The sequence below is a fragment of the Candoia aspera genome, chromosome 3 (assembly GCF_035149785.1).
Source record: "Candoia aspera isolate rCanAsp1 chromosome 3, rCanAsp1.hap2, whole genome shotgun sequence".
NCBI lineage: Eukaryota > Metazoa > Chordata > Lepidosauria > Squamata > Boidae > Candoia > Candoia aspera.
The window spans coordinates 133,493,501-133,505,198 of NC_086155.1; the positions used below are offsets into that span (position 1 = coordinate 133,493,501).

General features: G+C 40.4%; 1 protein-coding gene across 3 annotated transcripts in view; it reads right to left on the reverse strand.

Annotated features, from left to right (window-relative positions):
* DROSHA (drosha ribonuclease III) overlaps nucleotides 1-11,663 on the reverse strand; it is a 101,019-nt gene extending 89,356 nt beyond the window's left edge. The window contains exons 1-6 of one of the 3 annotated variants that reach the window (XM_063298775.1): nucleotides 11,575-11,663; nucleotides 11,128-11,243; nucleotides 8,246-9,106; nucleotides 6,066-6,158; nucleotides 5,070-5,295; nucleotides 81-222 (exon numbers count right to left, since the gene is read on the reverse strand). In XM_063298775.1, the coding sequence (XP_063154845.1) occupies nucleotides 81-222; nucleotides 5,070-5,295; nucleotides 6,066-6,158; nucleotides 8,246-9,099 (1,315 nt within the window). In that variant the 5' untranslated portion in view covers nucleotides 9,100-9,106; nucleotides 11,128-11,243; nucleotides 11,575-11,663. Of the gene's footprint in view, nucleotides 1-80; nucleotides 223-5,069; nucleotides 5,296-6,065; nucleotides 6,159-8,239; nucleotides 9,107-11,127; nucleotides 11,244-11,574 lie in introns of all 3 variants that reach the window. The other 2 variants (XM_063298772.1, XM_063298774.1) reach the window with 2 other exon arrangements.
* Nucleotides 11,664-11,698: the final 35 nt, after the last annotated feature.

The window sequence follows — 11,698 nt, forward strand, 5'->3', positions numbered from 1 at the left end:
AAAGGCTGAATTTGACTATCCCTTCAAGAAAGTAGAAAGTGTCTTCCAGGAACATACAGGCTTACCCATATGATCCTTACCTACATCTTCATCCAGTTTGGTCCTGGGTGGCTCCCATGGAGGCCTGGCAGCTTTGGCCTTTGCTTGACGCTTTCCAAGCTCTTCTTCAAATTTTTCATACAAATCTCTGAGTCGGCTCGTTCCCACAACCGTGGAATCCCCCTTGCAAATGCAACCGTGGGAAAACAGAAAAGTTACAGCTATTTTGAAAGGATAAGGGTCTACTGAAAGCAATCTACCTATTTGAAAACAATCTCTCACATTAAAAAAAAATATAGCAAATTGTTTATATCAGGTGTTGGCATGTAAGTGGCAACTTAAACACAGATATTCCACAATAGAGGAATATTTGACATCCACCCAGCAATGGAAGGCATAGTCACAGTCATGTGATTTCCCACTTAGCAACCGCTTCACTTAGCAATGAAGTTGCCGGTCCCAATTGTAGTTGCTAAGCGAGGACTACCTGTACGTCATCAAAGTCATCATTAAAGGAATCTGTTCATTTCATTCAGCCCTAGTTAGACTTCACCTGGAAGACTGCATCCATCCAGTTTCAGGCATAACTTTTAAAAAGGACAGAGAACATATTGACAGGGAACCAAGGGAAAAAGGTACTTTGAGGAACTGTTGAAGAAACTGTGTATACTTAGTCTAGAGCAGTGTTTCTCAACCTTATCAACTTTGAGGAACTGTTGAAGAAACTGTGTATACTTAGTCTAGAGCAGTGTTTCTCAACCTTATCAACTTTGAGGAACTGTTGAAGAAACTGTGTATACTTAGTCTAGAGCAGTGTTTCTCAACCTTATCAACTCTACAATGTATGGACTTCATGCTGGCTGGAGAATTCTTGGAGTTAAAGTCCACACATCGTAGAGTTGCCAAAGTTGAGAAACACTACACTAGAGCGAGGGGGAATCATAACAGCACTCTTCAGAGACTCCAAACAGAATAGGGGCAAGATTAGTTCTCTACTGCAGGTTTCTCCAACCCCTGGGCTGTGGACCAGTACTGGTCCGTGGCCTGTTAGGAACTGGGCCGCACAGCAGGAGGTGAGCGGTGGGTGAGCGAGCGAATTTACAGCCTGAGTATTTACAGATGCTCCCCATCGCTCGCATTACCGCCTGAGCTCCACCTCCTGTCAGAGGAAGCAAGCCCATTGGCTGCTATCTCCAAACGGCACAAAGAAAAAGAATAAAAGGTCTGGAAAAAGAGGAAGCGCTTGAATCATCCCGAAACCATCCCCCCCTCAAGTCCGTGGAAAAATTGTCTTCCACAAAACTGGTCCCTGGCGCCAAAAAGGTTGGGAACCGCTGCTCTGCTGCACCAGAGGACAGGAAAGGATCCAATTGATACAAGTTATTCAAGGATAGCTTTTGAAAGGATATCAGCCAAAAACCAAAACAACTGAACTGAAATGGCCAAGTCTAAATTCTGAGCTACAATGTATTGCTTCATGCACGAAAGGTATTTTTTATTTCATGCATATTCTAGTTCATATGTCTGCAAACCTGAAAATAAGCACCATGTAATGTTTAAAGTGACATTCTGAATTTCTTCTAAAAGTGATGTTCAAGGCAGCTCACCAAAATGGCATATAGATCAAATGCAAAATTACAATTAAAACCTTAAAATCAAATCAATTTTACAAAAAGAATCAATGTGGATATTTTAACCTCTGATGTTTTTTTAAAAAATGCATTTATTTTTGAACTTCTGGTGGGGACGTGGCGGGCTGAACACCTGTGCCTGTGGGCTCAGTGGGCAGAACTGACGTGGCAGGTTTTTCAGGTTCAGGCAGGTTTTTCCTGAAGCCCAGGAGTGCTTTTTCAGAAAAAGGAAAACACCTGGAATCACCCCATCTGTCCTCCAGATGGCTGCCTGCAGCCAGAAGATCGCAAACAGCGTTCCCGTTTGACTGGTAAGAGATAGCCAGGAGGCTGGGATGTCACCATTTCCAAGCCGCGCTCTAGCCTCAAGGGACACTAAGACCGCCATCCCATTTCTAAATCACCCAATTTATATTTCTTTTAAGTACGCGTACCCTAAGAGAGGCTTTCTACAGCAAGGAGAAGTGGATTCTCTTGGTGCTTATAGTTATTTTGGGGATTAATTTTTTTAAAAATTCTTTTTAAGTTTTGGACTTTGTTTTCCCTCCAAATATTAAGGAGGATTGAGAGTAAATAGTTGTCTTCCTGTTATTATTTTTGTACTAAATTTGAAGATATTAGCATTTTCTTACACGTTGAATCAGATGTTTTGAACTTTCAGTTTTCTGCTTCTACTTTCTCTGGGGAACTCTCTGCATATCTCACTTTTGCTTGTGCTCCGGAATTCTTTCGTATCTTCAACTTCCGCTGGTTAAGCTCCTAGGGGGCGTCATAATCTACTACATGAGAAATGGAGGATTTTAAAAAGACTTTCTCTGATTTCCACCAAGATTTTAAACAGATTCTTTCTGATTCCTGTCAAGTTTTTATGCAACGCATTCAGGATATTGTGGAAAATATGAGGTCTAAAATGTATCATCTGGCTGGGGATGTCGTGGATGAAACTGAGGAATTTAACAGTGGCAGAAATGTCTCTTCTAAGAGTGAGATTGGGATTTCTGTTGAAATGCTGGATGAAGATCGGATAGTCAAGTTGGAGAAATTTAAGGGAGAAAGTGAGTTGCAAGCCACAAGTGAAATTGATCTTCTGGTGGAACGCCATGGAAAAGAAGGGGTTATTATGTATGTGAGGTCTCCTGAAGAGAAGTAGGAGTTTTTGAGGGGAGCAGTTGGGCTGTTTGATTTTTTGAAGAAAAAAGCTCTGCGCACATTGTGGGGATATGTAAATGCTCTGGTTTATTTTGAAGTGGGATTAGGGTGAAAACATATTTATCAGCCAAACCCTAAATTGCTTTTAGGGTCTGGTTGATTTCATTTATCTTTAACGATTTGGATTAAGATTATTAAGGCATAATAAAAAAATAATAATACATGTCTATTTGGATGCTTTTGGTTTAAATATGATTAAGATTATTAAAATTGTTCTATTATCAAGTACAATGGCAGACAATTTATGTTTTTTAGTTTGATCTTTATTATAATAGACAGGAATGCATGGAATAGTAGTTGGAAGGAAATAATTAAATAAATGTTATCTTTGGGGGGTAAGTTGATTAGGAGGTTTATATTTTTTTTTTCTTTTAATATAAGGGGAGGGAATAACTGTACTTAGTGATTTTTATTATGTGTTTAAAGTGGAATGATTTATAGAAATAATGTGATTTTGGTTTAATATAGAGTAAGGAATTGATTATGGAAAATTTTTGTATATCTTTGCTGTTAAAAGTCAGAAGTCACCTCTTTTTGTAATTTTGAAAAAAAATTCTCTTGGGTTTCTACACTTTTTTTAGCTTTTTCTCTTTTTCTTTATAGTTTTTTGCTTTTCTGTAGCTTTTATCTTTGCTTGAAACTTAATAAAATTCTTATTATAAATGCATATATTTTTAATCGTAACTACAGGTTTTAAAAAATGCATTTTGCTGAAGAATATTGATCTTTAACAGAGATACATTGAAGTCTATTTTCACAGCTGCTTATCAACACACTATTGGACACTTGGGGCAATAATATGTGGTTCTGGAGATCAAATAGTTTAATTCAACTACTTCCCTGCTATGGAAAAACAAAGCTCTTCTAATAACTGACAATGGAATCCAATATATGATACAACCTGTATAGGAAAATTTATATTACTCTAGATGCCTCTGGGCTCAAAGACTGCAATTGCATGTACCTTATTTACTTTGTATACACAGAAAACCAAACAGAGATTCTTAATCACTCTCATAAACAAATACAAAATCTAATTGCAGACATGTGAAATGCACAAATACAGGTAGTCCTTGTTTAGCAACTGCCTCATTAGACGACCATTCGCAAATATGATGGTAATAAATGGTAGGAAAAAAATCATTTTCCGACCAATGTATGCATGTATGCCCAAAATTCTGCACCTGACAACAATGCATGCCAGAGTGGGGGTAACACTGGCGTTGCTGCATGAAAGAACTTTATCTCAACGAGATGGCAACAGCCAGTGATCTTCAGGGTGTCACTCTCTCTGTGTCATGTGGTTCACTTAGTGATCATGTTGCTTAGTGACTGTTTCACCAGAACCAATTGCAGTTGCTAAATGAGGACTACCTGTAGAGGGTCTGGATTGTGCATCTAAATAGCATAAATAAAAGATCCTATTTGGTTGCAAAGAGATCCATTTGAATTTTTACAGCATTAATATTAAGGAAATGTATACATTACAAAATGGAAAATGGTAATTTTAAAAAAGATTTTAAAGTGAAGGTTTTAAATTGGCCAATTTTCTTGTTTGGTTTAAACCAGGACAAATGGGGAGACGATGCTCAGAATACCCCAGAAGATTTTGTTGTGCAGCCCATTATATTTCAGCCCCCAAATCCTTTATTAAGGACACCGAAGAGTCTTCCACTGTTTCTTGCAGTGTATCATTTGCTTGTCTTGTATTTCAATCCATACTGTTTTCTTGGTGAGAGTTCTAACCTGCAGGGCAGATTGAATGGTCTGTTCCATGAAAAATAATATTTTATTCTACAGTTGGGAGGAGGAGGGGAAGATCAATACTGGCTTGGATCCTAAAATTAGTTAACCAAAATTAGTTATGGAAAGCAAGCAGCCCATGAGAAAACTCCGAAAGATTGGTGGATCCTTCCTGTAATACAGCAAAATAGTGTGCAGAGTGATGCTGGAGGAGAAAAAGGCACTGCCCAAAATCAGGCACGTGTCCCATCACCACAGTTTTGGATAATGCTCAGTTACCCGCTGTATCACATTGCTCTGAAAGGCACAGCCCAACACTCCAGAGGAACTTTATGGAGAGTTCAGAGAGCTGCAGAAGGTATGGGAAACATTTCTTACCTGAGCTTTGTTAGTTAGTTTTATTTATAATCCAAGGTATTGGTTGCCAGAATTCCTCAGAATACATACCACTTGATCCATGGGATCACTTGAATAGTAGCTTTCTGAATGGGTACAACGAACCCACACTGGCTTTAGTAGATCCTCATCTTCTTCCTCGTTCTTTTCACCTGCAGCTTCTTCTGGCTCTTTGTCCTTGATGGAGGTATAACTTTTCTCTCTATTGGCATTTTCTGACCACCGCTCCCTGTCCTCTTCCCAACGGGGTCTCTTTCGGTCTTGGCTGGGAGATTGACTGTGCAAGAACGGAAGGAAGTAAAAGTCAATATTTAGTAGCAAAACCAACCCTGGGTCACATATAAATGCATCAGTGCCTCCATAAAAACGCTATGGTTTTTCCTAGCCTCACATGGTAGCCATGCGATCCCAGGATTATCTGTGTTTGAGTTAAGGAGGTGCTGACAGCATCTCATACAGCCAGTTTAGTGCAGTGATTAAAGTGCTGGATTAGAAACCAGGAAACCAGGAGTTCTAGGCCTCCCTTAGGCATAAAAGCTGGCTGGGTGACTTTGGGCCAGTCACTTTCTCTCAGCCCAACCCACCTCACAAAGTTGTTGCTGTGTGGAAAAGAGAAGGTGGGAGCATTATGTACACTACCTTGAATTGTACAAAATAAAAGCAGAAGATAAATCTAATTAATAACAATGTCACTCCACTGCAAAATACCTTATCATATCCTCCAAGGGATAATATATTTAAGAGCTAGGGAGTGAATAAAGCTAGAGCAGTCAAAACTGTCTCCCTTTTACATCTACCATTTCTCATAGCGAAAGGCAAAAACTAATGCTGCCTTGTCTAACCTAGCCATTCAAATATGTTGGCTTACACATCCATTATGCCTAACCAGGATGGATGAGCTAATTGATGATGCCAGTTGAAGTCCAACACCTTTGGTGGACAACGCATTGAAGAAGGACAGTCACATGAGATGGTCTCGTGAAAATAAAGAAACAAAAAAACCAACAGTCCACTCAATAGCTCTTAGAGTTAAGTATCCAATCTTACCTTCCTGTTCTTTTGTGATCTTTTCTATAGGACCTTTCTGTAGATGGTGATCGTCGACTATCACGGTGCCTGTGCCTTTCCCTTTGATGTTCCCTTTAAGAATGTTTAAAAAATCACAGTCCTCAGTGTGGAAACATTGAGATCCCGAAATTCATGGGGAGAACCAGAACTGAATAGATCGCCAACCTAAAAGCTCCAGAGTGCAAGACATACCGTTGTCCCTCCCCATGCCATTTTATGACTAACATCTCCTAGAAACCTTGCTCTTCCTGTTTACCCTCACCAACTTCACACTCACAGGTTTCAAACTAGGGTTTGAAAAAGAACCCAGGTATACCATTTATGGAGCCTCAGAAGAAGGAATTGCTACTTTATTCTCAGCTTTGCTAAAATACAACACAGGGAACAGCAGCCTTTCCAGGCGACATCATGTGATCTTGCATGAGTGTATGGGCGCCCCCCAATAAAAATCACCCCAAATCTTGCAAAATGATTACATTTCAAAAGATGGTGATGATTTTATGTGAGGACATCAAACTTTCATGAGATTCAGGTACTTGGTGATTTTTTTTTACATTTTTAAATCAATCATCATTTGAAGCGGGCATGGATATCATAAAGAGCACTTTCAAATACAGCAGATAGGGAGAATGTTATTAGAGCTACTAGTACAGGAGAAAGCAGGAGACCCAAATTACCAATGGGTTCTACCTGCCTATTTCTATACATCTGCTGATTCTACCTTGGTCTTTCAATTTTAGCAATGTGACACTGAAGAACAATCTGAGCAGGAGCTAGTAATCACTTTTTTCCCATGAAAACAGTAACCACAACGGGGGTTGGGGTGGAGGTAGGAGAAGAGTACCTCAAAAACACTTGTTTGCTGTGGTAGAAGGAAAACTAGACTTGATGAGCAAAATGAATCTTACGCTTTGGAGAACCTGGAGCTAAAAATAGAGATGAAGCTTCCCTCCCCTTAGCCCACAAGTTTTGTTAATCTGCTAGGGTAGCTGTAACAACCATCAACCCTGCAACCTCCAACTCAAACCTGTAGATGTAAGGAAGAAGCATGTGGAATCTCCATACCCAACAGACTTTCAAATTTGTAACACGGAGAGCTCAAGAAAGTTGGCATGCTTCTACCTCCCCTTCCTGTCTGGAATGAGACAGGAAGAGATGGAGACATGCACCATTGCCTCTGGACCAAATGTTCCCAGCATCAGTTATGAGCAGAAGCAAAGAAAACCTCTCTCCTCTTTACTCCTGAATTAGCTGGGAGAGGAACACAGCCTTGCTTCATGACAAAGATTTCTCCTGCTTCCCTGCAGCTCTGAATTTCTGGGGGTATTTTGCCCTTCAATAGTGGTGATCACAAAGGAAACAAAGTCAAGAAGAATAGCTGTTGAAGATGCAACAGCATGTGAGTTGCATCTAAGTCTGGACAGAAGATGCTTAGGTAAAGGTAAAGGTTTCCCTTGACGTAAAGTCCAGTCGTGTCCGACTCTAGGGGGCGGTGCTCATCTCCGTTTCAAAGCCTTGGAGCCAGCGTTGTCCATAGGACACTTCCGGGTCATGTGGCCAGCATGACTCACGGAACGCCGTTACCTTCCCGCCGAAGCGGTACCAATTAATCTACTCACATTTGCATGTTTTCGAACTGCTTGGTGTGCAGAAGCTGGGACGAGCAACGGGAGCTCACCCCGCTGCGCGGTTTCGAACCGCCGACCTTAAGTTATTTGAGAATTGCAAACACGTTGATTTCCAAACTAGCCAAAAACAAAATTGCCATCAGTTTATCAGTGCTAATGTTGGAAGTAGCTTAGACATCTAACTAAATGGGTTTATGTTTCTTTTTTTTCTCTTTCTTATGGAACAGTTTTTTCTTTTTTGTATATTTCCACAGATCATTCAAGTTAGTATTGCATTTAGATCTCTGTCAATATTATCACCCATGTTTTACCCAGGATCCCCAACAAGTGCAAGCCTGTACCAACCCAGGAGTCTGTGAGGTTCAAGAAAGCAACAAATAGGAAGTCATTCTTCTATGAGTTACAAAATCTGAACCACTTATGATGGGTTTCTAACTAGCAGAAATGCCAAGTCTGATCCTCAGTCCCAATTAAAAGCAAGACAGAAGAGCTGAGAATAATAGTACCAGAGATTACTCAGATTACCTGTACCATTCATAACTTCGATGGCGGGGTGGGGTTCTTCCTCTGACATAATCCGATCTATGCCGACTACTTTCTGGCCGCCGGCGATCTGGGCTCCTCCCTCGATCCCGCCGGTCACCATGATTAGTGGAGCGATGCCGATCCCCATGGCCATGGCAGTGATCCCGATGGCGATGTTCGTCATAATATTTACTCCTCTCTGGAGACCTCCGTTCAGTCTGGGATTTTTCTATTGGATACTGACTTGGGTGTCGGAAGTTACTGCTGGTGTTACCACCACTATTAGCACTGCCATTGTTGCTTTGGTAAGAGTTTGCATTGTGTTGGTAGTTATTGAAGTTAGGAGGCGAAAATGTCTGCTGAGAGTATGCTGGAGAATACACAGGCTGGTAATTTACCTGTTGAGGCATTATTGGTGGAGGCACGGGATGTGGTATGGATGGAGGTGGCATCATGTAAGGGAACGTGTTTTGTCCAGTTGCATTGGCTACAACTGGAGGGTTACTAGGATTTGGGACAGGGGGAGGAGCTGGGGGGAAGCAAGGGGGAAGTGGGAAAGTCTGCCTCACTTGATGGCCTGAAAAAGGAGGTCGGGGGGGACACTGAGTGATTGAACTTTGAGGCGAAGGGGGGATTGGTGGGGGATATGGGACAAAATCTGGCCTAGGAGGTACATAGTTTGTAGTTGGAGGGTTCACATAGATGGATGTGGTTGCGGTTTGCTGGTCATACTGATACTGCATTGAAGACTGCTGAGGATGCACTTGTCTCAGGTTTTGGGGGCGAAAGGTTTGCGATGAAGCTCGCACAGTAGCTCCTCCTCGGCCCCGGGGGCATCCACGCCCAGAATGAAAAGACATTACCCAGCTAGAAAGAGAAGAAGAGGAAAGCTAAATTGATTTGTCACATTCCTTTGAGTTAGGATAGAGGAGAGTTGGCTACATTTGTAAACATTTTTAAAGATCCCCTTTGTACTTCAAGTGGGAAAAAACAGGATAGATAAAAATCAATTACTGAAAAGAAATTAAAATCAGATTTTTAATACTGAATTTGGATTTTAAATATTTTCTTGAAACAGTCACTAAAACATGAACTTCTCAAAGATCTAATAATATATATGTTGTACTGTACCGACTAGCTTTTCTGTTTTCTAATATAGAGATGGAGGAGAAGTCAATAGACTTGGTAACTGATGTGTCCCATGAAAAGCTCAAAACAATGAAGATCAGTGAAGAGATGATTTGATGTGATGAAATGGGTTTGGACAAGGAGGTGTCTGGATTAAATGCACGGGGCAGAAGAGCAAACTGAAACAAAATGTGAGCAGAACACATTCCTGCATTGCTGAGGGTTGGAGAAATAAATTTCTGGTCCTGAGGAGTAGGCCATGAAAGGAGCACATTTTGCAATATTTTAATGGTGCTCACTGATTCCACAATGCATTTGTTTGCTTAGTGCTAACGCTATCACTCAATGTTTTGGTGAAAATTAAACTAAAAAAAATCGATTTAAATTCTCTCTCTCTCTCTCTCTCTCTCTCTCTCTCTCTCTCTCTCTCTCTCTCAGAATTAAAGAATATTAGATGGTATCAGATAACAGGAACTCACTTTAGTAGAAATGATTATCATAGAATCTTTCTGTCTGGTCAATGAATTATGATTTAAATCATTAAATTGGGCCTTTGTATACAGCTTACATAAAAGCGTGCAACTTTTAGTCACACTTCAGCATCATTTCTGATACTGATTTCTTTCTCCTTCCCCAGCCTCAGCTTTCATCTGAACTTACTAGGCAGCTTGAGGCAAGCCACTATTTTCTCTGTGTCAGTGACTACAATGATACTTGCCTTTGCAGAACAGGTATCACATGTCAAGTCAGACTAAATCTTCTTTGAGATAAGTGTGATTCCTAGTTGGTAACTGATCTGTCCCATGAAAAGCTCAAAACAATGAAGATCAGTGAAGAGATGATTTGATGTTATAAAATGGGTTTGGGCAAGGAGGTGGACATATCAGTACAATTTTGGTTGGAACAATACAGAAGCTGTTGGCTGTTGCCTTCTTCCAAATCATTGTCTTATTCCCTAGTAAAGCCTAGCCCTGGTCTCCCATCCAAGAACAAAACAAGTCTGGCCCTGCTTAGCTTTCTGAGATCAACTAAGGCCAGTCAGATCTGATGTCTGGTCTACCTCTATTATCTGTTCTAAATGGCAGCACTCTTCAGTGTTTTCTTGCAGAAAGCATTCCCACTACCTGATATCTAAGGACTGGTGCCAAGATTTGACCCTAGCATCCTCTGTATGCAAAGCATATGTCCAGGTTCTGAGATATGATCTCTCCGTAAAAACAAAATCAGACAGCTCTCACTTGCTTCTTCCAGCCTTTTAGCAATACAGTCTGGCTGAGCTAACCGGCTAATATTCAAGAGCATTCAATATATGACATAAATTATTATTACTGCTAATTATTTAAGTTTATTTTGAAACATGATGTATTCCCAACATAAGCGTGGTTACCCATACTTGTAGTCACTGCATGTCTGAAGTTGCCTATCTGCTACTCACCTCTGAGCTTTGGTTTTTTATCCTTGATCTAAAAATCTACATAGAATCTTTCAAATGTCATGTCTGGGATTTGCAGTAAAATCTTCCTGCAGATTCTTGGGCAAAGACTCAAAAGCTCTCAACTGTAAGTATTAATTCATAAGGGACTCTTTTAGATTTTGCAACCCACAAAATGTTTACTAGGAGATAAATCCTGCTTAACTTTTTGGAATTTGTTTCTGACTGAGTATGCTTAAGTCTGCAATGTAAATTGTATACACATGTTAATTTTATTCAGAAAATGCCTTGTACACTAACTGTTTAGTTTATGCATCTCTTTTATTACCTTTTGGTAACTCTAGGATACCTTGACAGAACAGTTCAGGACTTAACTTCCAAGGAGATTATACATCTGATGGCACTCTTTGTCTTACACAGCGCTTGCTCTTCAAAGAACTCCATCTTTTCAAAGGAAAAACAAGACACCCTCTTGTTAGGTTCCGTGTTAACTTCGTGAGGTTCCAATTTTAAATCGGGGAGGGGATAAGATAAGCAGTTTGGAAACTGAAAATTCCAAGCATTAAAGATAAGTGAAGCTATTTCCACTAATATATATGCATTTCCAATATTGTGCATAGCTTTTATATAAGAAGAGGACAAAATAACTGAATTCTCAAACATGAGACATCACATCTTCTGGCAGAACAAAGGAGAAGGATAATAAACTAAATCCCACATAGCATCGTAGAATCATCACCCCTCTATCGAGAGTACAGTACAGCTTTTATTTTACCTGGAAGCACTGCTTTTGAGATCCCACAACGCAGAACGCGGACACCAGCAAAGACAGAGAAATTGTGCAGGGAAAACCCTCACACCGGAAGAAAAGACTTGGAAGGAGGAGCATGCAAGACATC